General features: G+C 43.4%; 1 protein-coding gene across 1 annotated transcript; it reads right to left on the minus strand.

Moving 5' to 3' along the window:
- Positions 1-3,773: 3,773 nt before the first annotated feature.
- Positions 3,774-27,581, minus strand: LOC308085897 (alpha-2-macroglobulin-like; the record flags this gene model as incomplete). Its single annotated transcript, XM_080429212.1, has 31 exons — positions 3,774-4,018; positions 4,706-4,811; positions 6,453-6,521; positions 6,641-6,731; positions 6,887-7,011; positions 7,145-7,357; positions 7,589-7,779; positions 8,053-8,221; positions 9,781-9,855; positions 10,095-10,251; positions 10,601-10,679; positions 12,044-12,220; positions 13,110-13,193; positions 13,745-13,796; positions 13,932-14,053; positions 14,383-14,509; positions 15,123-15,348; positions 16,226-16,394; positions 16,495-16,588; positions 16,724-16,864; positions 17,078-17,227; positions 17,391-17,536; positions 17,902-17,965; positions 18,444-18,671; positions 19,553-19,609; positions 22,567-22,685; positions 24,019-24,145; positions 24,385-24,458; positions 25,957-26,122; positions 26,560-26,577; positions 27,549-27,581. The coding sequence occupies 31 exons, from the start codon at positions 27,579-27,581 to the stop codon at positions 3,972-3,974; spliced, it is 3,696 nt and encodes a 1,231-aa protein (XP_080285338.1). The 3' UTR covers positions 3,774-3,971.
- Between the last annotated feature and the right edge of the window lie 385 nt (positions 27,582-27,966).

A 27,966-nucleotide genomic window follows, 5' to 3' on the forward strand; every position in this document is an offset into this window, starting at 1 on the left:
CAACTCCTGACCCAACCCATCTGCATGCCCCTGGCACCCAGTCCCGCCACTCCGGCGAGACCCTCATGCCAGGATGCAGAAAAAGGTACCCGAAGGTAAGGCCCTGACCGACCTACCGTCCACCTCATTTCAGCTAATGGACAGACAAGTCCCATTCATACTGAAGTGATAACAGGGCCTCCTCTCCCCTGGACCTCAGCCTAGCTGGTCCAGGGGAGGCTTAAGAAGAACAAGCAGGAAGAGAGGCACCCTTAGACTTGCCCCCTCCTCTCCTGGCTTGATCCAGCAGCCAAACCCAAGATTGTGTGCGCCATCTCAGATGCTGCCACATCCAGGCTGTAAAAGGCCGCAAAGGTCGAAGGAGACGACCAGTTTGCCGCTGAGCATATTTCCTGCATCGACACCCCCCTGTAAAGGGCCCACGATGCAGCAACACTCCGAGTAGAATGAGCCCTTAGTCCCTCTGGGACTACAGAGCCACTACTCTCATAGGCCAACCTGATTGTTTCCACGATCCATTTGGCCAAGGTCGGTTTAGCCACCGCCTTCCTCTGGCCAGACCGGCAAAAGGAGACAAACAGCTGAGACGACCCACGGCTGGCTGCTGTCATCTGACAGTAACGCTTCAACGCCCTTACTGGACAGAGACAGTGCAACCTTTTGTCATCTACAGACGTGAATGGTGGAGGGTGGAAGGCCCCCAGTACAACCGGGGCCCTAGCCACCACACCAGTCTTAGACACAAACGCCAAGTTGGGTTTCAGTAAAACCCTCTTGCCGTCGTCTGAAAACCACATGCACTCTGGACTCACCGAAAGTGCCTGTATATCACCAACTCGGTTGGCTGTACACAGGGCCACCAGGAGGACCGTTTTGAGACTCACGATTCTCAGATCCGCAGACTCAAAAGGTTCAAAAGGAGGACGGCAGAGTGCATCCAGTACCACCGTAAAGTCCTATTTCGGGAACAGAGGCCTGTTGACCGGCTTGGCCCGCCTGGCGCCGTTCATAAAACTGCGCACCAGTGGGTGATGGCCTACCGTCTTGCCATCGAACCCCTCGTGACAAGCGGAAATGGCTGCCAGGTACACCTTGATGGTGGAAAGGGCTAAGTCCTGATTCAACCTGTCTTGCAGGAAAATCAGGATGCTGCTCACAGGCGCCTGGAAAGCCACCACTGACGGCGACTGTTCTGAGCACCAAGACACAAACATGTTCCACCTGATGTCATACTGTAGTCTTGTGGAGACAGCCCTAGCCCCCTGAATGGTTGCTACCACATCAGGAGGCAACCCCTGCGAGCTCAGGCTCGTCCTTTCACGGGCCAGACCCACAGGTCTAGTCCCTGTGGGTTCTCGTGGAACACCTCGTTCCCTCCCTGTCTCAGCAGGTCTCTGAACGGAGGGAGGGGCCACGGCTTGCCGTAAAGGAGGGGAGTAATCTCTGACCTCCACATACCCCACGCCGGGGCTAATAACAGTACTGACAGGCCCTGGAGTCTGACTCTCTCCAACGTCGGAGGGATCAACTCCAGAGGCGGAAAAGCATACAGTAGTACGTTCGGCCACTCGTGTGCCAAGGCATCCTCTCCCATGGAGATGACCTTGTGCCCTATCGAGAAGAACCGAGAGCACTTCGTGTTCTCTCTGGATGCAAACAAATCGATCTGGGCCCGGCCGAACCGGGCCCAGATCATGTCCGCAACCCGTGGGAGGAGTGACCATTCCCCGTACCGGAGCCCCCCTCTGGACAGCAGGTCCGCCCCGCGGTTGAGGAGGCCCGGTACATGAGATGCTCGAACTGACGCCAGGCGCGAGTCGCACCACAGCGTCAGGGTGCGAGCTAGTCTGTCCAACACAAGGGAACCCAAGCCTCCTTGTTTGTTGACATAACACATCGTTGTGGTATTGTCCGTTCTGACCAGGACATGACACCCCAGGATGTGGCTCTCGAAGTGTTTGAGAGCGAGGAAGACCGCTAACAACTCCAGGAAATTGATGTGGGCCTCCTTCAGAACGGAGTCCCACCTCTGAGTAGCCGTCGTGGACCGCACCCCAGCCTGAAAGGCTGGCGTCCGTGGTAACGACCTTCCAATTCAGCACAGCGCCTATTCTGACCCCTTCGGACAGAAAGGTTGCCTGTGACCATGGTCGGAGTGACTCTCCACACAATGTGGTGACACGACCACCTTCCGACAACCGTGGATGTGTGGGACCTCTGAAAAGGTGGAATGTGGAATCTGCCCAACCGGACTAGGTGCACGGCCGAAGCCATGAGACCCGCTGCCTGCATGCAGGTTCTGTATGCGACCCGACGCCCCAGGCGAAGAGATTTTACGCATGACAGAAACCCAGCTATTCTGTCCTGAGACAGACGTGCTACCAGGCCTGGAATTTCGTCATTTTAGGGGCAAGGCCACTTGGCCTTTGGTGTTGTAATTTTTTGGAGGGCACAAAGGCCAAATGCCAGGGCAGGAAGGCATTAAAAAGTAAAAAAAAAATATTTTTAAGTCCACGGAAATAATGAATTTAACTTGAAGGTTAAGGATGATTGTATTTTAATATATTATAAGAATTGTATAACTATCTGTGAAATATAACCCATTTATTTCACAAACTAATGTGTTGGCAAATGACCAATATTTATATCAACTCTTTTTCTACTATTCCCAGAGATTTTGTCAAAAACTAACTGTTAGAAAACCCTTACAGGGTGGAGTTTGTAATATAAATTAAAGTAACAGGATGTGGAGCATTTGAGGAGCAAATGAGGGAGACCACACTTAGGAATGAGTGCTTTTACCGTTTTTATGTACACTATTTACAACATGCTCATAAAGAATTAGAGTCACAGTATTATAATATAATACATTAACAATGGTTGGTTGAATTTAGGACAATATTCTGCAACGTTGCCCTTTACCCTGAGTATGTTTGAACTGACAACACAAACAGCTTCAAATACAACCCACCCACAGGGCAAAAGAACAGTTGTCTAGTAAGTAGAGTAAACCTCAGTGTAAACCTCAGGCCTGATAACGTCCTCAAATATCCATAGCTGATTAAAGGGGTTGCTTTAAAACTCTGTTAAGCAAATATTTCCCCACTTGGATCAAACAGGGGTGAAAGGTTAGATGCTGTGTCCTCCAAGAGCGGGGAATGCAGTATATGTTCTGGATCGTTTACAATGGGAGCGTTTTTCTCTGCTTGAAGCTGCTGAAGCTTGAGCTGAAATATTTTCAACACAGGCATTTTTAGACGAGCGCTTTGCCATTTTCAGCCGGGGAAAAAAATGCCTCAGCTGACTCAGCCCCTTAGAATTGTAAGGGTCCTGGGATAAGAGAGACACACAGTGAGTGATGACATGCTTAACCACTTTAACCATATTATAATTTGTTGACCAGGGTCTTCCAGTACTGTACTTGACTTGGTGCCCTCCTTTTTTCCCTCTATACCAAATCTCTTTGCCGAACATAGTACTTTTTAGTTTAGTTTTATTTGAGTAAAATAGAGTATTTTAAATGTTGTGAAAGAAAACCCATTTATATACCCCGTTCAAATGTTATATGTGGGCATCATCATTTGAATAATTACAGTCCTTACACAGTGGTACCGTATTGAAACGTAACTTTATTACACACACAGGTTATCTGCACCTATAATATAATCTCACACATGCACACTTATTATAAACCATAACACTCAATAAAGGAAGGCAAGGTCAACAAGGAACAATACACAAATATTACTTCTGAATAGGCAATCGACGGACATCTAGTGATAGTTTTAGATTAGTTTAGATACACTTGTACAAATCTCTCAATAATCTCCTCCAATCCTCACTTCACATAAAGAGCAGGAATACAATGAGAAATGTATTTGTAAATGGATAGATCTTTCACATGGTGACGATGAGAAGCGTTATACTGCTGAACTGCTGGCTATGTGACATCATGCAAGGCCAATTGGCCATTACTGTGTATCACAAGCATAGCTGTATTCTGTCTCCTTGTTGTCACCTGCGTGAAACAAAGACACCTGTTAGTGTGTTTGGAGCAACAGGATAATAAATAAAACATTTCAGTGCAATTCTTTAATTGGACGAAATAACCTGACCAATGCTGGGTACAGAAATCTGAAAACACTGAGCAATAACCCCAGCAATGCCAGGCATAAAAAAAAACATTATCAGATTTTTCTTTATAATTATTATCAATTAGAAAGCCGTTACCAAGACAACAAAACTTTTTTTTGCTTTTTTCCCTCAAGTTTTAATGTAATGTAATGTAATATAAACACAGACCCCCTTCTTTCTTTTTCCTGTTTTCTTTGGTCAGTGCTCATGGTAAGTGTATTAATGCATGCCGAAGTGTCCCAACATAGGAAAATAAAACACATTGCTCTATGTTGAACCTACCTACTGTTGGGCATCAGTTGCAAAAAAACGTTTTTATTGCACCTGAGTGCTGCTGTGACGTTTCTAGCTTGCGAAGAGTGTAAACTCAAAATGTTGCTGTGACGTTTTGTGCTTGTGCTCTTCATCAGACAGTGTCAGACAGTGCTGAAACGTTACAGCAGCACACAGGTGCAATAAAAACATTTCGTTTTTTTTTTGCAACTGGAGCCCAAAAGTGTGCGGGTAGTTTTACATTTTAAGGTTTCTACAGATAGCCATAGGAAAGGTTGTGCACTGTACATGTACTCACTTGGCTGGTAGTAATCATAGATCTTGACCAGTGCTGGCTTCAGGTTCTGAACTGGGACTTCCTGTATGAGCTCTAAGACGTGGTTGCTGGGTATGCCTTTTATTAACTGTTGGCAGAAATGTAGATTATCAAGAGTATGTTCCTATACAGTATATGCTTAATTAAATGTATTTACTTTAATATATTTTCTCTCATTGTACTTCCAGTGGTTCCCATTAAACCGTAATCCTTGGTCCTTTCTATCCTACCAGGACTCCAATGACTGCTGATAGTCTATCATAATAGCCCTTCAGTTAGTTTTCTATCCTACCAAGACACCTAGCACGCCTTTTTTGTTTAATTTCTTACCTGGAACCCTAGTAATGATGTTTTTTCCTAATAGGACCCATATGCTGGTTTTCTATCCAGGAGTATTCCCCTAGTATTGCTGGTTTTGCTAGCAGGACCTCCTGGTACTGCTTGTTTACTACCCAGTCCACATCTGCTGTTTTTTTATTGTAGCAGGATGCAACCATCTTCCTGGTAGAATATACAATTATTCATTATAAACCCTTTCTATTTTGGAATTTGTCTCTACCAATTTCCAAAACCATACATCATGTCCATCAACATGAAGCAATAGACTAGCTACAAGTTGAACTGGTCTCTTGCAGTCTTAGGACGGAATTCCAGACCAGGGACTCCCTGTTGACTCCCTTCACTCCCTGTATCATCCCTTCTTACTACCGGACTACTGTTTTTTCCTTTATTGTCTTACGGCCTGGCGAGAGTATGTTTTACCCCCTATCCGTCCGTCCATCTGTCCGTGTGTCAGTCCGTGTGTCCGTCCGTCTGCGAGCGGCTAATCTCCGACACCGTTGGCCCATGTGCACTCGCTCCGAAACTGTGCACACACACTCCCTGGATGCCAATTCAGAACCTCTGCCCCATTTTTTTCACATAGCCCTGTTATAGCGCCACCAGGAGGCCGATTTGTGCAAAACCCATTTACTCCTACAGATTTTATCCAAACGTCATGCAAATCGGTTAATCGGTACACAGTATTTCTATAGTCATGTAATCAACACGGATCTGTCCGATTTTCCATATTCCATCCTCATTGGCTAAGGTTGGCTTCCAAAGTTTGCAGGATTGGCATTTCACACGCACATTCCCACTAGGCCGAGGAAGAAATGGCACCCTTTTCACATTGGCCTGTTATAGCGCCACCAGCAGGTCTAATTTAGCAAAACAAATTTTTGGAACAAAAGCCTCGAATCATGAAAGCAGTGTCTGATTGCCGTGAAAAGCCTAAGAAGAAATGACACCCTTTTCACATTGGCCTATTATAGCGCCACCAGGAGGCCCCAATAACATACCTGACCTGGCGGAGACCTGTGCTCCGAGGAGCACTTTTTCTAGTTATTTTTTTATTTTTACAATTGCTATGAACCTAGCAACTTTTACAGTTTTGTAGGCACATTTCCAAAACTCAATAAGCACAATATCACTGTGTTGTTCTCTTGCAGTAATTTAGTTAGTCATTTTGCCAATTGTGTATTGTTGGTGTGTTGGCTTGTTAATAGTGTGAAATGTATTGAAAAACACTTTATAGTGATAGTAAACATATCTGTTATAAAAACATAAAAAGTGTAAAGTGTTAATTCAACTCAGAGTGTAAATTACCTGTAAGGTAAAAATGTTACCCTTGGGGTTAAAGGTGGTCTGATTTGTATTGAACATAATCTGGTGTGAACTGGTCTCTCACCTCTTTGAAATACATAATGACGTGGTCGTCCTTTTGCTCTACACGATCCACCAGCAGCGCCTTTTTCAGCTGTGAAGAAACCAGCATATTAAACTGGTTATCTGTGAATTCTGTGATCGAATGTTAACGTCTACAAAATACAGTTAAAAGGTTTTCTCACTCAGTCAAAAAAGTGTACAATAACTCACCTTTTTCAAAGACTCTGGGTCTGGGACGAATCCAGAAAGCATCGTTACATCAACTAACACCATGTTTGTAGTTATTTCATTTCCAGTATATCTGTAGGTATAAAATATTTGAAAATATATTTCACATTATCTATCTATCTTTTTTTTTCTTCTTTTTTTTTCTGTGCAGCACATTGATTTTGTTGTAAATGAAATGTATCATTGGCATGGCTGTAGTTCTGTCTATACAGGTGAGGTTATCCTTACAGGCTTTGTAGTTTCAGAGTCAATTTCCGTCTCAGAGAGTTGCTGCTGCAGTCGGCCTCAGGTGTGACCTTGATGGACAAACTGCTTTCCACAACTGGTGTTGGGATGTTGTAGTTAAGAGACATCTGAGGAAACAAGTAGAGTTTGATTTGTACAATCATGAAGAGTAAAGAGCCCTGTTCTTACATCATTACAACTACAAGGCATGAAGAATACTGTAAGTTCTAAGTAGTATTTATAGAACAGATAGGAGCTGACCTGCGCTGAGACACATGCAGTGCCCTTAACCTCCAGGCTGTACTTTCCCATCACATTCTGCAGCGACCTCTCCTGGTAAAGCAGTCTGTTGCTCTGATCCACATGGAAGACATCGTCACCCTTGGCGGATTTGACCGTCACAGTGCTGGAGCCCTCTTGGGTGAAGACCAGAGTAGAGTAGCGAGCCAGGGCCTGAAGAGCCACTACTGTGTCCTACAAAGCACACAAACCACCTTTGACATCAATCTGCCATGTACAGAGCTTGTTGACCAGCTGTAAAACTGTGCTGTCTGGTGATGATCACATGCAACAGAATATAATCAAGACAGACCATAGAGCCTTGAGACTATACAGTCTACCACAGTACACAAAACCTATTCTTTTGACACATGTGAGGCAGATAAACATTTATTGTTTGAGGTTGATAATTGAGCAGTACAGTACCTGTGTGGAGGAGAAGCCACCGTAGGAGTTCTGTTGACGGGCCAACCACCTCACGATGCGAGCAGCATAACCCAGGTCTGCAGCGGTAGGTTCAGGGCTGGCAAGCTTGGCCAGCAGCACGTAGGAGCTGATCTCTACGGACAGAGAGGCTGATGTGTCGTCCGAGGTCTGAGACCAGTGGAGGAAACCTCCTGGGGAACCACCAAGACACACAAAAACAAAACAACCATTCATCAAATCAACTTTTATGCACAGTAACAATACAGAAGTATTTGTTGCTACTAGTAATATTTAATTTAAAGTATAATTTAAAGTAAACTAAGGTCAGATACTTAAAACTATGAAACAAAAAATACATTGAGAAGAGCAAATAATGCAAATTAAAATGAAATGAAAATCTTTTAGCTAACAAGCTAGCTTTATTTAATGCGATCTAAACGTATGTATATGTCTTTCTATCCCACCATCTTGTGAAGCAATCTTGTCCAGGTGTTGTAGGAGTATTGAGCGTGTCTCCGTGTCTCCCGCCAGAGAGAAGACGTAGGCCAGCAGAGCTGTAGTGTAGGTGTTGGTCTTCATGGACTCATCGATGGCCTCCCTCAGACAAGACAGACTACGTTTCACCACACGATCCTACAGAGAGACACAAACAGGCTTTACATCCAGGATAACCATACAAGCTATTGCCAAGCTCTTGGCAAATGTGCTTCATGGGAGTAGTCAAAATACATGAATACAAACAAATACAGAAACACAATACCACACTTGGAAAATAACAAAATGGCAGATTTATTAGGTAGTTGGATTGAGAGAGGATGAAATGAGTGCTTGTACCTACATAGGACCCAATAACATCTGTCTGAGCTGGGGAGAGGCTGAAACATGGGATGAAGAACATGGGAAGAACCTGAATTGATCTTGCTTACAGACAGTCTGTAGCATATGGCCGCTTCAGGGTTCTCTTTTCTAAAGATTTTTTTATTTGTTATCTTAGCCCTACACCAGCACTACACCGGTCCCCCACAGCCAGGGAGGCCAGGGCCGAGCTCATGCTGCCTTCAATGCATGAGAGCCAACTGACCTTCTTGTCACCTGACAGGGGGGAGTTTCCCTGGTTAGACGTAGCGCGTGGAAGGAACACGTTATTCCAACCAGTTCCCTTTCCCCTCCATCAGGCGCCCCGGCTGTCATGGGGGAGGCGGTATAGCGACCAGGATTACTACATGTTTTTTGTGAGGGTATTAACTACCCTAGGAGACACGGGGAGAACATGCAAACTCCACACAGAGTAGGCCCTTTCGCCAACCCCACCTAGGGTATGGGCGCTGATGACGCGGAGGAGAAGACACGCCCCCAGTGCCCACAGCGTCCCCGGCGGGAATCGAACCCAGGACCTTCTAGCTGTGAGGCGACAGCGCTACCGACTGCGCCACCGCGCTCCTTTTTGGAAGAGAGGTCATCAGATAAATCAGATAATTTATTTGTTATCTTAATGCTCTTTATAGTAACTAGATTTTCAGGCAGCTACGCGGCCTTCAAACCTAGTCCTAATACTATGTTGCGCTGATAAGAGCAATGGTCACCGAAGTATGGCCATTTGAAGTGTTAAACACTGCTATAGCACTGCTGCCGAGCAGTCATGAACTTGCAGCACCCAGGTCCACTGTCATACCTGTCATACTTGCGTTCGAGAGGTAGGTGCACTTCCGGGTTGCACCATTGAACTCCACACCCCTCAGAGAGTGTGTGGGTGAAGTTTCAAGGCAATCCCACAAAGCCGAAGTAGGAAGGTCTGTGGTCACGTTTGGAGCTAACTGGAGTTATGGCTGTTTAAAGCCCAGCCAATAAGAACACAGAGGGGGGCGGGCGGGGCTTAATCAATTACAGCTTATCCCTATTGGCCGTCTAAGAGCACCTACCATGTTTGGGGCCTTTAGCATGCTGGGAACTGGAGTTATGGCTGTTTAAACCCCAGCCAAAAGGAACCCAGAGGGGGTGGAGAAATGGTGCGGCTATGGTGATGGCAGACCCCTGACCAGTGTTGGTACCAAGTTTGTGACGTCCACCCACCTGCCAGCCCACCCTCTAGGCAATTTTAATATAGGATTTATACAGTGAACATTCTTCCTCATCTCTCCACTTTAATAGCTCCATTCCACCTGAATGATGAAAATGCTGGAAAGGCGACTCACTGAAGGTAACAATTTCATCTCCAGTAACGAGGCAGTGATGTAAGCACTGAGAGTCACTTCATCCGACACTCCACCCTGAAGAAAGGAAACATCAAACACGCACGCACGCACGCACGCACGCACGCACGCACGCACGCACGCACGCACACACACACACACACACACACACACACACACACACACACACACACACACACACACACACACACACACCAATAATAATCTTTGAAATAGATTTTAGAAACGTATGATATAAAGATGATAAAGGTGATATGCTGTACTTCTTTACTCAGTCAATCTCTCCTCTCTCATACCTTCATTCTGTTGTTGAAGAGTCTTCCAGATTGTTCAAAACAGCCATTGCTCTTCTGTTTACTCTCCAGCCAGGTCTTTGGTTGTTCTATGTTCGACTCGTCGATGAAGACGAAAGACTTTGCTTGGACAAACGCTCTCAGGACAAATGCAGTCAACCTGATGATGGGAAAAAAAATAACTCAACATTTACTGATTCTTTTGTTCACGTTAGCAGTGTTTTCATGGACATCCCATACTTCAATCATATATCTCTTGTATATCCGCTGCCTATCAGCCTTATCTGTCTGTGGTGGGCAGGTGGATTATGCCCAAATATATATTACATACTGTACACACACACAGACACACACAGACACACACACACACACACACACACACACACACACACACACACACACACACACACACACATACACACACACACACACACACACACACACACACACACACACACAAAATAAAAAGTATATATATTTTTTTATAATTATAATAAGTTTATTCTTACCAAGTGTTCCCTTCTTGTCCAGCTCCAAATGTGCTGTAGGCACCATCATCATGCTTGTAGTTTAGCTGCCTCTGATAGCCTGTGCACATAGTTTATTCATTTGTTAATTGTTATTATTATAAACAGGGGCTGCCTTAGTGATCTGGGGGCCCGTTTCAAGAGCTAATATGAGGCCCCCAAATGCACCCCCCCCCCAATTAAAAAAATAAGAAAGAAGCTACAACAACTCACTCACATTAAATTAACAAAAGTAATATTGTTTTGCCATTGTCATTACATGATTCACTTGAGCTGAGCCCTGATTTAATCAGATTTACATCCTGCTTACTCCACATGATATTAGAAATTACATTATTTCCAGCAGTGGTCAAAGTCCACTCCCAGAGAAAAGTTGACCATGATCCAGGACAAAGTCCGTAACCTTGAGGAAGAAGAGCTAAATCCATGGCGGTAAAGGAACCATTGCACATTCTTTCAGGGTACAAAACAGCATTGACCCAGGGGAGATATAGGTGGCGCCATGACAAGGTGTTGGCACTGCTCGCAGACATCTTGGAGCAAGAGAGGAGAAAGAAACATCCAACCAAAACAAGGCCACTGCAGAGCACCATCGCCTTTGTAAAAGAGGGTCATAGACCAGTCGTCCAAAGCCAAGCCAAGCTAAATCTCATGCAGTCAGCCCAGGGTTGGGGGATGGAGGTCAACCTGGGGAGGAGGCTCCACTTCCCAGAGGCGGTACTGTCCACCACTCTGAGACCAGACATAATTATGTGGTCTCCAGAGGGAAAGGAAATCATCCTGGTGGAACTAACGGTCCCGTGGGAGGAGGGCTGCGAGGAAGCGGCAGAGATAAAGTAAACCAAGTACCAACAACTTGTCCAGGACTGCCGGGACAAGGGGAAGACAGCATGGCTGATGACAGTTGAAGTGGGATGTCGAGGATTCCCAGCTCAATCAGTGTGGGATATGATGACAAAAGTCGGACTGAGAGGCCACTTGAGGAAAACAGACGTTCGTAGATTGGGAGAAGCGGCAGAGAGAACCTCCTGTTGGCTCTGGCATAAAAGAGAGGATAATAGCTGGAAGCCTGGATGAGAGGGGCAGTGATTTGGCCAATCACTGCTGACCCGCCAACTGGAGAGTGTTGTGGTTGAAACACTCCAATAAGGTTGGGGACCACCTGATGACCTCTCTTCCAGGCCAAGGCTTTATCCATTAGAAATGGATTATAATCGCATCTTTGATGTATTTACAAAGTTCATGGTTATTATGATATCATGTAAAATACAGAAGAAAACACAACATTGGTACAGGTGTGTTGGAGGGTGATCAATGCTAAATATAATGTTGGAGAAGGATTGCTGACATCACACCCTCGAAGTAATTTCACAGTTGAAATATTTTTCCATAATACAATTTAAACAATTCAACAGTTGGACTCACCGCTGACCAGGAAGGGTATGGCCTTCTCCTTGATGGCCGGTGTCAGCTGGTTTGTGTTCTTCAGGTATTCCAGGATGTAGATGTTGGGAGCTAAGAGCGCCAAATTCTGTTCCCCACATCCATACGGCATCCTAAGCAGTCCATCCAGGTTCTTCATGGCACGGCCCAGGATGTCTCCTGTCGTCAAAGAGAGAGAGAGAGTCTGTTAGACTGTGTGGTATCTGAACAGTGTGCAAGTCAAAACATATTAAGAAATGATACTATATTAATCTAAACTAGATGGAACTGTGAAATGTTACCTTGCTAAAGTCAGAGGAGTAATCATGAGTGTGTGTGACTGGTGAATGCCTGGTGAATGTGTGAATGTGCTAATTCTAACGCAGCAACAGCTGTCAATCTAACAGCTGAGCCTGTGTACCTATGTTTGCGTTGCTCTTATCTTTAGTTCATACCTTATATGGCTATTTAGAATGGCATCTTTGGTAAATGGTCTACTATAAGAACTGTGTAAGATGTTTGTTTGAGATGCTTGTGCCCAGAGGGGCTGCAGGAGAGGGCTCTCTGCCCTGGATTATATGATGCTGTACTTGAATGAATGCTGAATAAATGAACATGGAACTGGGAAACCTTGACGTCTCTCTTCTTCTCCTCCATTTCATTACAACTACAAGCCTGCTAAACGCAGTTTAATGCCTCATCATATACGACAACTGAAACTGCTAAAAATTAAGAATAGTTTGTTGAGACAGACAGCAGGAAACTGTAAAATAGACAGTGTAGGAGACACAGACAGCAGGAAAGCTGAGAGCAGGAAGCTGTGAAAGAGACAGTGTAGGATAAACAGACAGCAGAAAGATGTGAAAAAGAGAGACAAGGAGGAATGAAAGGGAGACAGCGTATGACAGACAGTAGGGAAGCTGAGACCCAATTGCAATGGCATGGGTTTGAATGTTGCTTGTAAACTGCATCATAGATTATCTCCTATATCCTGTCTTTCCCCACTGTAGTTTGTGATAAAGACAAAATGCACTAAATACAAAAGAACAGAAAATACAAGTCTATTTACCCAGGACGGATACAGAAGAACGGGCAGATCCCAAAATCACATTGTCAGGGAGTTGTAGCTGGATGTCCTCTGTCAAAGTCTCTCCTAGACAGAGAAAAACATGAACATGAGTAACAGAGACATCAAACAATCACCGTAGTCACATAAACTCTGGCAATTACGCCATTGAAGAGAGAAGTAGTGACTTTTATGTTTTTGTTTAATAGAAGATGTGCCCTAACATCACTATAACGATGTCAGTATATTCAAGAGGAACAGTGTATAACCCCTACTAGCTACACTACAGTAGAACAAGTAGTTTGAATGGACTGACACAATCTCAAATGTTTCACAAAAGAAATCTCATAATTAACAGTCATATTCCAGGATTAACCCTACCGATTTCGGTGTCCCCAAGGCTTTTCCTCTAGCATCACCACCACAGCAATTGCAAATAGCAAATTATAATTAATTGCAAATTTCCAGTAGGGTTTAAGAAGACACAAAGACTCTGCTAGTGGAGCTTTTAGGTGTGTTACGTTTTCTTTGCCTGAAGCGTCCACCTCTGTGTCCACCTCTGTGTTATTTATTTTCTGTTTGGCCTCCATGTTGAAAATAATTGAACACCCTTCATGTACCATACACTCCACACTCACCTTTGGGACACAGCAACCAGTTGTAGGCCTTAGTCACTTCTGTTCCCTCTGCCTGAAAGGGGTAAAAAGCAGACCTTTTTTCAGTCATTGGCCAAATACCTATAAAAAATATTATTATTTAAGAAAGCTAATTGAACCTAAAACAGTAACAAAAACTAAAAGAAAATATCACAACTCGGTACCCTACCTTGATTATCAGAGAGCGTGTGACAACATCGATGCGACCTCTCTCTGGCACGTTGACTATCTCGTTGCCACATGATGCGTGGGATGCTACTGCCTCAGCACTCACAGTCACATTGACAACCTCTGGAAACATCCACAAACAACAGTCAAGTAATGCCTTGTCAACATCTCTGACAATTACTGGATCACCCATGGCGGGCAAAGGCTTTTCTAGTGATTTTTTTTTGTCTTTCTTCACCTACGCTATTATAAATGATAGTTCATAAATAGTTCATAAATCAAGGTCATCATCATCTTGTAAAGACTTTGACCTTGAACTGGATGCTGTTGAATTACTGGAAGCTGTTGTACTTGCGTCATGTTTGATGATGTACTATAGCATGTCCCAAAGAACATGAAGCTAAAGAAATTCTAAACTGTGGTACCATATAAAGGTAGAGTTCAGGTCTCACCTAGGACAGAGGCATCCATAGTCCAGTGGAAGGTCTTGCGTCCGTTGGCACAGACACAGGAGGAGTACTCTTCATTAGGGATGGGTGTGAGAGTGTAATCTGATGAGGGGCTGGGAGTCACACTCACCTGAGGAAGAGAGTCAATGGTTGGATTGAATGGAGGAACAAAACAAATACACACACACAAGCCGCAAAGCAAAGTGCAGAGTTAACAGCGTTGCTGTGGGCAAGCATCTTTAACGTTTTCAGCGTGTTCAGATGCTGGTGCATGCATGTTCAGCACTGGCCGGGTTATTGCATGGGTGAATTAGGGTCTCTCTCCCTCTCAAACCTTCCCTCTCCCTTACCCTCCCTTGCGCCAGCCACAGACACCGTCCACCACAACTTGAAACTATGTACATTTACATGTGTGTGTAATAATATATAGCCTGTACAGAATTGTTAATATCTCTGCTAGGCCGGAATGAAGATAGTTCCAGCCCACGACTTACACAGCACTGGCTAGTCAACTTGTTTGTAAGTATCTTTTACCTATCTTTCTTTCTTTTTTTTGGTGATCAATACTGTTGATGAAGCTTGAAGTACAAGAATTTTACTACCTATAATTCTGCCACCAACTTTATTGTGTGTGACAATGAACACCTTGAACCTGGAATAAAGGTTTATACAGTAGGTAAATACATTTGTGTATGATGGCAGACGGACGGACGGACGGACGGACGGACAGACAGACAGAGTACCATGATGCAGCTGGACTGGTAATTGAAGACAGTAGCCTTCAGTACAAATCTCTCTCCCCTGACGATGGAGTAAGGCAGGCTGAGTTCCAGGAAGAAGGGCTGGAAGACATTGAGCTCCTTGGGAGGAGCAAGACCGAAGCCGCTTGAGGACAAGCAGAAAGCCTCCGTCTCCCATGTGGTGATGGTGTCTGGGACAGTGAGGGACACGTCCTCTTTTCCTGAATTCCTGAATGAAAGTATGATGGATAGACAGTTGAAACTGGACCTCATGTAGGCCTACAGTATGCTAGCCAGTCAGAGCTGGCATAATGGTTCCTCTGAGGAATCTGCTGGAGGTGTATAAAATGACTACAGATAAAACAAATATGTTAACCAGGGTAGTATAGAGACCAGGATTACTGCAGGTTTTTGTGAGGGTACCTACCCTAGGGGACACAGGGAGAACATGCAAACTCCACACAGAAAGGCCCTTTTGCCAACCCCACCTAGGGTATGCGCACTGATGACGCGGAGGAGAGGACACGCCCCCAGCGTCCCTGGCAGGAATCAAACCCAGGAGCTTCTTGCTGTGAGGCAACAGCTCTACAGACTGTGCCACCGTGCCCCCTCTTGTAGTATGTTAAAACTATATAAATAACCGCCATCTTCATTGTAGTTCAGATATGGTTGCAATTACCTCTCTCCATCTGGAGAGGTAGACAATGGACAAGGCACTCACCTTAAAAATTACATTTCAATAGAAGGTTCATTCCACTCTCTGCCGAGTTAGAATTTGTCTGGAATACAATAAAATGGCACTAGAAGAATACTATGGTAGGTGCTCGGATGGCGCAGTGGTAAAGTCCCTGCCCACCACCACTGAGGTTGTTGGTTCGAAACCATCGTGGTGCATCTGGCTTTGCCGGGCGTCTATGCGAACACAATTGCCGCGTGTTCGGGGGAGGTGTGTGTGGGGAGGAACTAACGGCCCTCCCTTCAGCCAATTTCAATATAGGATGAAATGCCTTTACTTCCTCTCCTCCACATCTTTTGAGTGCTCGGATCTCCTCTTCCTTTTTAAGAATAGAATGTGTAAGGTTCATGTTGTAGCTCTGTGCACTCACCCCACCTCCACCAGGTCCCATATCCATGTCTCTGGGAAGAAGGAGCGGATTGTCTGTATGGGCGGCGGAGCTGAATCAACATCTGCACTACCTGGACCAGCACTTCCAACCATGTTCATCTCTACTGCTACTGGGGGAGAGTACCTATTGCTGTAGGTTCGGTAGCCAACTGGAAATAAACGCAACATATTCACCCAGAATTCAGACAATGAAAACAGACTGAAATCAAATGAATTCACGCTGGTTAAGTATACTTGTCTGGAACTTACTTCCATGGTCACCATAGTGGTACTCTCTTCCTTTGAACAGGACGCAGGAAGGTAATTTTACAAGCAAATTTGTTGCCAACTTCAGTCCCAGATTCTAGATAAATTATATTTAGATTAATACAAGTACAAAGTAGTCGGTATCCTATAGTGGCAGTTGAACTGATGATGAAATGAAAAGCAAAGATTTATCCTTTTGACAATTTAAGTTGAAATTGAGTCATAGAAATACCTTAAAGACTGTGAGTGCATCCTTGTGATTATCACGTCCATGTATAACATATCTTTTTGATCTCACAGGCAAACACTGTACATCATCTTCAAGTTCATATGGCATATATTCTGCTTTCTTGACTGGCAACAGGTCAAATATCTGTTAAGATAAGAAAAGAGCTTAGCATCAAAAACATGAAGGTACAGATGATGATTGTAGTGATGACGATAGATAACCCAAGATATATCAGGATCAGATAAAACTGTATTCATCCCCAAGGGTACATTTTCATGGCAGTTTGAGCACAAAAATGGAGATAAGCAGATTACTGTAAGTGATGATGATACAAGCCAGATACGTGGAAGGTCTTACCTTGTCTGCATTGAGCTGCTTTCCTGGCTCCTTGATGCGAACACTCTGGTCGATGGCACTGACACCACACAGCGAGCCTGGCATGGCTGACACCTGCAGTGTATTCTTCTCTCCGGGGATCGCCGTGGATGGAGAGAACTCCAGAAACACCTGACATGTGAACAAAACATCACCATGAATACAGACCTTGACACCTGTAATGACTCACGATAGCCCCACTAAAATGTAATACTTCTTCTGGCAATGTTACTGTAATCCTTAAGATCACATGAACATTGGCACAAAAGAGAGCAGATGCCAGACTTGAACTGACCTTATTACGGAAGCATTTCTCTGTGGTGAAGTCTGCGCTGTGAGCAATGACCGTCTCACTAGGGAGGACAGTGTACACAAGCACCTGGAGCAATGGAGCCATTTCTGGGGTGACCTCCAACTTGAAGGAGATCTCACCCTCGGTGACTGGAACCACACAGCAGTTTAAAGAGAAGAGAAGAGAAGAGAAGAGAAGAGAAGAGAAGAGAAGAGAAGAGAAGAGAAGAGAAGAGAAGCTCTAGTCTCTTAACTGATTAAGAATGTAATTGACTGCAGCTTATGCGGAGAGAAACAAACTTTTCTGAAGCTGAATGACCTGTCACCTTTTTTGAGGTGTTCAATAAACCTTTTTATCATTGTTGTAAATGGTGGCATGGTTACTTCTTACTTATTCGTCCATGTATCAAAAGCTAGAATGCTTTTTTTATTTGAATTGTGTTTATTTATTGTAACTTTAAACACTGGACGTAGATAATCAGTGCTGTTGTCTTTAATGCTGATTGTTTACGTACCTGGAGACTCCAGCACTTGAACGCTTACAAGTCCTTTCTTGATAATTGCTGCTCTGGATAAAATCTGGAGAGACACATTTAGAGAATGATGAGGAGAAGAGAGGAGAAAATAGAATGGAAGCGTTCATGACATCAGCACAGTGCCAATATCAATGACATTTTACAGATACACATGGTTCAGAAGTAATAGATGACATGTAAAAGGAATTGAAATGAAACATTGGGTGATGGTCATCATGTAATTCATATTTCTGTTAACTTTACATTCTACAGCTTAGAGACAAGTTAATACAAATATTGCAAAGTAATCCAATTACAAGATTGAATTTGAATATTCCATAATGCCAACTGATTACAAGTGAAACCAGTGTAAAGAATGTATGTTGAAAGCAGACTTCCCTGTTTCTAGATGTCAATAGGTAGACTACATCGACAGTCACACACAGTGTGTGTGTGTGTGTGTGTGTGTGTGTGTGTGTGTGTGTGTGTGTGTGTGTGTGTGTGTATGTGTGTGTGTGTGTGTGTGTGTGTGTGTCTCTCACCAGGTACATCAGGTCCACGGGGCCTGCAGTCTCTCCAACTACAGTGTAGTGGATGGTGATGTGGTTTACTCCATTGCAGACCAGGGGGTTCTCTGTCTTCTTCACCTCCAGTGAGCTCACTGTCTTGGTATCAACTGTGGCTTCCTGGACCATGGACAGTAGATGTTGCCCTTCCTCATAGTATGGTGTTCTGTATCCAGGGTATTCTATCGCTGGTGTACCGCTAGCCTTGATCACAAAAAAAATAACCGATTGTTGTGTGTGTAATCTTGACAGCATTGCAAATGAGGGCAAACCACAATGCTCTTTCAAGAATAAATAAAGATTTCAATCAATCAAATATTTGTGAAACATTTAGGGCAACACTAGTGATTTCTCACAATGGTTATGTCGGTTTGTCCATCTGTCCGTCTTTACGTCCGTCCATCATTCCAGCCAATAGCCATCCATTCAACCCTTTGGTCCGGTCCCAAACAACATATCTCAACAACTACTGACTGGATTGCCATAAAATTGTCTGTGCATGTTCATGAATCCCAGAGGATGTCCCCCTACCGATTCGGTGACCAAAATGGCCTTTCCTATAGCACCACCATTAGACCAACATCTCCACTTGCATACAAGATATCTCAAAACCTAACATAAACCGGATATCAATGAAACTCTAGCACACCCCACACACACAATATTTATAAATCTAATGGGCAGATCACCATGAAATGTTATATGCTCAACAAGGATGAACTCTACTAATTATCTTGTCCCATGATCGTTCCTTCTGATCCTACTGTATGTCATATACTTTGTTTGTGGTCATTATCCTCACCAGGCTGTGTTAATTATTTACTGTACAAGTGCCCCATTAGCCTCTGTGTATTTAACACAGCCCTTAGATAAAGTTGGGGTCACTACCCACTGAACGTCAGTGGAGAATTAACAACGGTTATGTACTGTATGTAATGCAGCTGGTCTGGCCACTTTGCCGTTTCACGTCCGATAATATAGGGCAGACTTTTCTTGTGAATGTCAGTTGGGGTGTGAGTGGGTGCCCAATTTTGCTCCAAATTTGAAACTTCACACTTGCATATTTTTCTTTTGGCAGCTCTCACCAGCAGAGAAAAACTGTCACACTGATAACCAGGAGCTCCTTGCGGTGAGGCATGGTCCTGGACGAGTGGAAGCACTGGTTGGAGGGAGCTATGCAACCATTCTATGAAACGTCATGGGCCGCCCGCTGGCCTAGCGGTCCAGGCGGGCGCATACCAGATAGGCTGGTAATTCAGCCCGACAGAGTGTTGCAGGTTCAACTCCCGATCCCGATGACCGTTGCTGTGTGTCACTCCCCATCTCTATCCCCATTTCCTGTCAGCCTACTTCCCTATCAATTAAGGCAGAAAAAGTCAAAAAAATATATAAAAACTGGTTGTACATCAAGAGATGATTGAACTCTCACCAAGCTTGATAGGCACTATTTTTCAACTGCTTTAACTTCGTCTTACATCCTGGTTCAAAAATATTTAGCCTGATGACCTCTCCCGTCAGTTTTCTTTAACCAAAGTCAGTCGTGAGTCTGACCAACCCACTGCCTCTTGCCTGGTTGTGGCCATTTGATACCACCACAACTTGAAAGTAATGGTCCCCCAAATTGTCTGTATTCCTGACTCATACATACTCTCTTGTACAGTGGACTACTGGTGCCTATCACACACCACATTGCAAAAGAAATGTCCCATCATGAAGAACGACCTCCAAGTCTGTTGTTGCTCCATGCTCTGTCTGTGTCAAGAATAAGGTTCCCTGTCATGCTCTCTCTGGTCTCCTCAACCACTGACTGTTTACATGTATGTGTTATTTAACCTTAGCCTTAGGTAGTGTTGCTTGTTCGTCAAGTCTTCTGCCTGCATGTCCTAAGCTGCTACTTGGTGGAGATAAAATTCTGTCAGTTATCGAGTCTATTTTCTCCGTCCGTCTGTTATCTGTTGCCTGGTCATCTACTGTCTTAGTAAGGCGGGAATTTGATACCATAGTGCACTTGGTGATACAAGCGTGAAATTTGGCACAGATGTCCTTCATATGACCCTAATTGATAATCAACCTCTGGCCACGCAAAAATCCTAAGATTTCAAGATGGCCACCACCAGTTTTCAAAATGGCTGCAACTGGGCCAATGTTTTGGACTATATCACTTTGCTGGGGCTGTAAATCTTTGATTTCCCCCTTATTTTAATATAGGAGAATATGTTCTGATGGTATTTCTACCAAGTAAGATAAAAATAATAATATTAGGTTCCAATATGGCGGCATATTTTCCAATATGGCTGCCGATAAATTGCATAAATGTACATTCACATGAGCTTGTAGCACATGTATTTGTATTAATTACCATACATAGCTTTTTAATGACCTAGGGCAACAGACTTTTCAATATGTTCACCAATAAATACAAAAACGTATATATATATAGGGATATTTTCTCAAACAGGTGCTGACCTTTTTCTCTTTCCGTGGAAGGACAAAACTGTATGGCATCTGCTGAACGCATGAAAGAAGCAAAGACCTGATGACTTTGATCCAATAGCTGATGCATTTTCATGAAGGGGGATCCATCTGAGGTCCTTCGACAGCTTTTTCAAGCCAAGTCTTTGTGTCTGGGTAGCTCAGTCGGTAGAGCTTTCACCTTCGGATCACATGGTCATGGGTTCGGTCAGGATCAGTGTATGAGTAGGTACGGTGAGTGTGGCGCTCCACCTCAGCAATACCAGGGGGTCTATAAGACCCCTGCGTTCTCAGCTGATACTGACAATAAGTCTCAGACTTACTTAATATGAACAAGTGCAACTGCTATGACAACAACGTCAGTATCTGAGCTGCGAATCATGATGTGTCAGATGCTATCCTCTGCAGCTCTGCCTCAGATACTGACATTGTTGACAGTTTCACTTGTTCAAAGACTTGGCTTGCATTAGCTGTGGATTGCTTTTGGAAGGAGGGAAGGATCTCAGATGCATCCCCGTTCATGAAATTGCATCAGCTATTGAATCAAAGTCATCAAGTCTTTGCTTCTTTCATGCATTCAGGGGATGCCACACAGTTTCGTCCTTCCATGGAAAGGGAAAAAGGTCAGCATGGCAGACAACTTCTCCAAATTAGGTTCAACACCTGTTGCAATAAATGATAAACATATGCAAGTCATTGAGGAGTTCATAGTACTCATGTACGATAGAACTTCATAGAAGTAGTTCCTACAAGGAAGTGAATGCAAGTGAAGTGCATTCCAAGTAGGACATATATGGGGCCAGTCACTCTTGTGCAGTCCTGTTTGCCAAATTATGCCAGAAGCTGACACGATGTGGATGTAAAAAAGCATGTTCTGGACACTGCAAATGCTTTAAGTTTGGACTTATCTGCACACCCCTCTGTGGTTGCAGTTGCTAGTACACTGGCCTGTCACTTGCCCATGCCACCATTGTAAATGAGAATGTGTTTATAATGACTTATAACAAAACAAAAAGTAAGCACTAAGCTTTACCAAGCTAATAAATCACTTTCAAATGTTCCATAAATGGATTCTGTGTATGGTAATTAATACAAATACATGTACTACAAGCTCATGTGGATAAACCATAAGCAGATGCACATTTCTGCAATTTATCGGCAGCCATATTGGAAAACATGCCGCCATATTGGAACCTAATGTTATTTTTTATCGTACTTGGTAGAAATACCTCCAGAACATATTCTCATATATTAAAATAAGCCCCAGCAAAGTGATATAGTCCAAAACATTGGCCCAGTTGCAACCATTTTGAAAACTGGTGGTGGCCATCTTGAAATCTTAGATTTTTGCGTGGCCAGAGGTTGATTATCAATTAGGGTCATATGAAGGACATCTGTGCCAAATTTCACGCTTGTATCACCAAGTGCACTATCGTGTATTGAAAACGGCATATTCCCGCCTTAGTATCTGTGAAGATTCCAATAAAGGTTTGGCATTCGCCTCCAGCTACAGAGTTAAATCCTCAGTGTTAATTTATCCATGAGTTAATTAACACTTTACAGCACAGGAGATTCCACTGTGCTGCTCCTATCTGTTGCAGGTGGTTGAACACTAACTCTGACTTACTTTGAGGTGGATGTCCCCCAGGGCGTCCCTTTCAGATTTGGACGTGTCGAATGAGAAACTGGCCACACCGTCGCTGTCAGTCGTGACGTTCACTATGTTAATCGGTGACCATCTTTCACCTCCAAACATGTACACCAACATGTCAGGAATGGGTGTGCTATTCAAGTAAAGTGCCTTGACCTTGAGAGTTGGAAATACAAAATAACATTATACAGAATGCATACGGCCTATGTCAGATGTGTAGAACTGTACTGAAGCAATAAATGTAAAACCATATATTTTTGGACTTACTTTTCCTTCAATCACTGATTGGGCCTCATACACCTTGGGTGTTTCAATAATGGAAAGTTTTCCAATAACATAAGAGAGAGAGATCACTTTCCCTTGTGGCTGTGTAATACCTGTGGAGAAAAACCCTCCATGTCACTTTGTGTGAAACATTTCACAACACTGATGATGAGCCACTGAATCTCATTGCTTTGCTTGAAATTGGTCCAACAGTGTGAAGACTTGCCTGTTCCATCTTCCTCTATTTTAGCATTGAGATGCAATTCATCATTCAGAAGCTTTTGGGCAGGTTTGCTGAAAGTTGACATTTTGAAAGTAAAGGTGGCACAGCCTGTCTTGTCCGTCTGTACAGCATACAAAGAAAGAATTAAATCACTCAATAAGTGAGATAATTAATAGCAAGCCAAACAACAACAACAACAACAACAACAACAACAAGTGAACTAATCGTAGTAGTAGTAGTAGTAGTAGTAGTAGTAGTAATAGTAGTAAGCCTTGCCGAGCCATGAGGCCCATGGGGCAGGACTCAGGAGCCTATCTTCTGTTTCTGTAGCGTGAGGCAGCTTGTACAAGTACACCCCCTGGACATGATGCTACTACTGTATGTCACAGGGACTTACCCCCAATCCAACCCTTGAGAACTAATCGTCCTCTACGGTAAATAGATGGGTCTTTAGCAAGCTTTTAAAAGTCCCTAATGTGGAGGTAGACTTAATGCTAAGAGGGAGTTTGTTCCACAACTCTGGTGCCAACACAGCGAAGGCACGGTCACCCATCCTTACTGAGCTGGACCGTGAAGTCCTCAAATGCATCTGATTGTTCGATCTAAGTGACCTTGAGCTGGCAGATTGGTCTAAGAGATCCACAATATAGGCTGGTCAGAGCTTTGAAAACAAACATGAGGATCTTAAATGTCACTCACAGGAAGCCAATGGGGAGAGACAAGGACTGGTGAGATGTGATCCCTCAACCTAACCCTAACCTCACACTAACCTAACGGTTGGAATAATGGGATGTCGGAAGCCGACCCCCCCCCCCCTCAACTTAGTGCCTGTCACAAGTCTAGCAGCAGCGTTTTGAATAAACTGGAGGCCTTGGGAAAGTCCCATCAGCAAGTCCAGCGTAGAGGGCATTACAGCCAACCGCGAGAAAATAAGCATCAACCTGGGGAGCCATCAACAGCGTCCTCCAGATCATAGCTGGTTGCCTGAAGCCCACTCCTGTGTTTCATCTGCCAGTCCTGGTGGGAATAGCCCTGGCCAGCCTCTGACGAGAGGCTGTTACCCTCGCCCTGGCAAGGAAAGCCCAGAAACAAAACTGGCACATCCTGCATGACACCACAGCGACAGTGGCGCCTTCAAGCAGACTCAAGTCCCGCCATCCCTACAATAAGGCGGCACAAGAGATGTGTATTAACGCATAGCTGCCGGCATTTTGGACGCAGGAGTGGGAGACAGCCGTGCCCACATAAATCCATCACTACATCTGGGACCCGGGGGATGGCGTGAAGACCTACCACGGCCTACGCACTGGGGTCGACTGCTTCAAATCGTCCATGAAGAAGTGGGACTTGGCAAACAGTCCAGCATGCGAGTGTGGCGAGCCTGAGCAGATTGCCAACATGCAATTACCACCTGCCACTTATACAGACCACCCTCAGAAGCCGGCCTCTTCGACATAGTACCAGAGACGAGGCCATGACTAGACAATGGCCATGGTATACTTATACTTGTAAGATAATCTCACGCACGCACGCACGCACGCACGCAACACACACACACACACACACACACACACACACACACACACACACACACACACACACACACACACACACACACACACACACACACACACACACACACACACAGTACAAACACACACACACACCATCTGTGTGTAAAAAAATGTTACTGCAAAGGATGTGGAATAGTGGAATAACATCATGTCACGTTAGGGGCGGCCATAGCTGAGTGGTTAGTGAGCCCGCCTAGGGAACCAGCTGGCCCTGGTTGCCCCAGGTTCGATTCCAGGCTATCCCAGCATATGTGCCGATGATATGAAATTTGTCCCTGAGCAAGACTCTTAACCCCAATTGCTCACAGGTTCTCATTGGAAACAAGACCGCAAGGACTTTCATGAACGACCTGTTAAAAGGAATTATCCTAAAGGAATTATCCTTACGTCACCTGTTTACTCTCTTTATGACAGGGTGCAATAATGTCAGGAACACCCTTTGGATGTTCTGGGGTAAGTTCGATGTACATATTTCGCTGTAGTGGCCGGCACAGCTCCACTTCTGCCTTACCAGGCACAGGCTGTCCATAGGTATACCTGATAACATAAGGAGTAAACATGCCTGCATTATTTTATCCTTTTCACCCATACAATAAAAATGTACAGTATTTCAATAACACGTTTCAAAATCTACAAATAATTTACTCAATTTACAATTTAGGCATTTACCAGATGCTCTTAATCGAGTACAGTAAGTAAATCGCTCTCAATAATTCAATTAAGAGCGTCTGCTAAATGCCTAAATTGTGGCAAGGTAAACATGAGGTAATACATCAACAAAATATATCTTCCCCCATATCTAGTCTAAAGTATATATGGCCATTTCTCAATGTTTGATGTAAAACTCTCAAGACAGAATAGCCAAACATTTATAGTACATTTAAGCTAAGAGAAGTTGGTGTATCATAGAGCACTTACGTTGCACACACTTCAGCTGTGAATTCCTCTTGTTGAATGCTTATCTCGTCATGTACTTCAACCTTTACATCAAATTTGGGCAAAACTGGGAAAAAAATACAATTGTTAACACTGTTTGTTTATTGTCATGACACAAAAGGTAAATATGACCCACAAGACAAATAAATATAGACATATTTTCACATAATATGCTTAAGAAGAATGTTAGGTGAGATGTGTTTCAGAATATAAAAAAATACACTTGAAAATCCATTTTGGATTGTTGAAATACATGGTCTTCCTGCATATTGTTCAAAATATATAACAATAACTGTAATTGGAGGCTTAAAGTTTGGCCACTCAGAGATGATGTCTCCCAAACGAACAACCTCAATCAACCTCACTTACCGTATTTCTCCACCTTGAAGTAATGATCAATTTCCCTGTCATCATCATGAACAGTAACTTTGTAGGTTCCTTCACGTGCCTCAGGGTTCAATGAGTAAGAAAGCTGCAGAATCTTTCCATTAGTTGTTTCGTTCACCCACTGTCCAATCCGATTGTGATTAGCATCCTGTTCAAACATCAATTTGGGGAGGAGAGGAGAAGACAAGACAGGAGGTGGTTCAGAACCCAAAAGCAAGTCAAAATATTTTATGTATAGGGTCCTGCAAAACTTTAGAATGTAATAACATTAATCAGAATCACATCACAAAATTTCAATAAGCAATGGAGAAGCAAATCAGAACATGTAATGATCCAGGTTTAGGTCGCAAACCAGTGTTGTACAGTATATAGTTGTTTAAAGTATATGTCTGAAGTGAATTGTGATTCTTGAATGAAAAACATGCATATATACCATAGTTGCATATTATGCAACTGCATCACTATGTAGTAAGAAAATAATCAGAATCTTTGTAGAATAAACGATTCTCAGGTGGATAACATGATAACATTCACCATTAACTCTCGGTGTGGATATGAACATGTTACTGTTACAGTGAGTCTTACCTCAATTTCAATATTGTACTGCAAGGAAAAGAAGAAAAAGGGATATCTGTTAAATAGAAAACTATTCTCTGAATCAGTCTCACTATCACATACAAACAAAGTACTCTATGGACATAACATATTCACATTCATACAGTATACACACTCGGTTTGATATGGTGAGTATAATGGATAATGCAGTGATATATGTTCTAACTAAAATGTGTTAATCTGCTGAAAACAAACTTGGAATTGTATATTTATAAAATAGAATTATAATGATATATTCTAATTAAAATGTATCTTATTATAAGAGATACTGCATTAATCTAACCCTAACCATTTTCTTTGGGGGTGTTGAAGACTATTTTAAACGAAAAATAAATGTATTTCTTAAGATTCTTTCTTAAGATCAGCTCCAAAGTCCTAATACATTTTGATGTACAGTATTAGGCGGTGTATTTGTATGTGTATTTTGTGTGGGTTTATTTTATGCACATGTAAGACCTTCAACAGGGAGGCTCCACATTGATCTGTTTGTTAAACCAAGTTAAACATAAGAGCAATGTCAAAGAGCACACTGCTGCAGGTTGGGTTCATCTGCCGTTACTTACTATAAGTTACTATCAGCTTTATGATCACTGAGGGTTAGCTGTTCCAAACATCTATGAAGTTACATTTACAGTGCATACTCACTCACTCACTCAGTGATCACACAATATTTCTTATGGTGGCTAATCCATTTCCTGGGGAACTGGTTTTGTGTGTTATCCCATATAGTATAAAAACTAACCAAAAACAACCTTGTACTTTGTAGGTGTAGAACAGGTCACTGCCCCTTGAAACCGGTATAAAAAAAATCTAGTTCCATGTTATTGGAGTTCCTGATGGGGTCATTATCTACGCATACTGCTATGGTGTATAATATATATATATATATATATACGTATATTCCTTCTCTGTATAATGATGCTCATACTGTGGATGTGATTTGAGTAGCTATCACTCACCATCTCATTGATAGGTGTGAACTTGGTGTCCATGGTAACGACTCTGAATTTCACTGCAATACATGCCATTAAACATTAGATAAAGAACATCTACGACACAGGAATCGATAGGAATGAATAGCATGCATGAATGGTAAATGGGACAGACTGCTGTTGACTCTAAACTGATGTCATTCCTTTCAAACTTACAAGACGGTTTATGTGCACGTCCATTATTAAATGTTCCTGTATGTATTATCCAAATACATTATGTAAAATCTGAGCTAGTTGTTGGCCTCGTTTCATCCATGTTATATTAAAGATGTCATACTATCAAAGACAGTGTTACCTGTTTGTCCAGGGAGGTAGATTGGTTTATCTGTTTGGATGAATGTCATGGGTTTGTAGGATTTGAACATGATTTTCCTGACTTCTCTAG

This window comes from Gymnoscopelus braueri (genome assembly GCF_963280865.1).
Source record: "Gymnoscopelus braueri genome assembly, chromosome: 5".
NCBI classification, from domain to species: Eukaryota; Metazoa; Chordata; class Actinopteri; order Myctophiformes; family Myctophidae; genus Gymnoscopelus; species Gymnoscopelus braueri.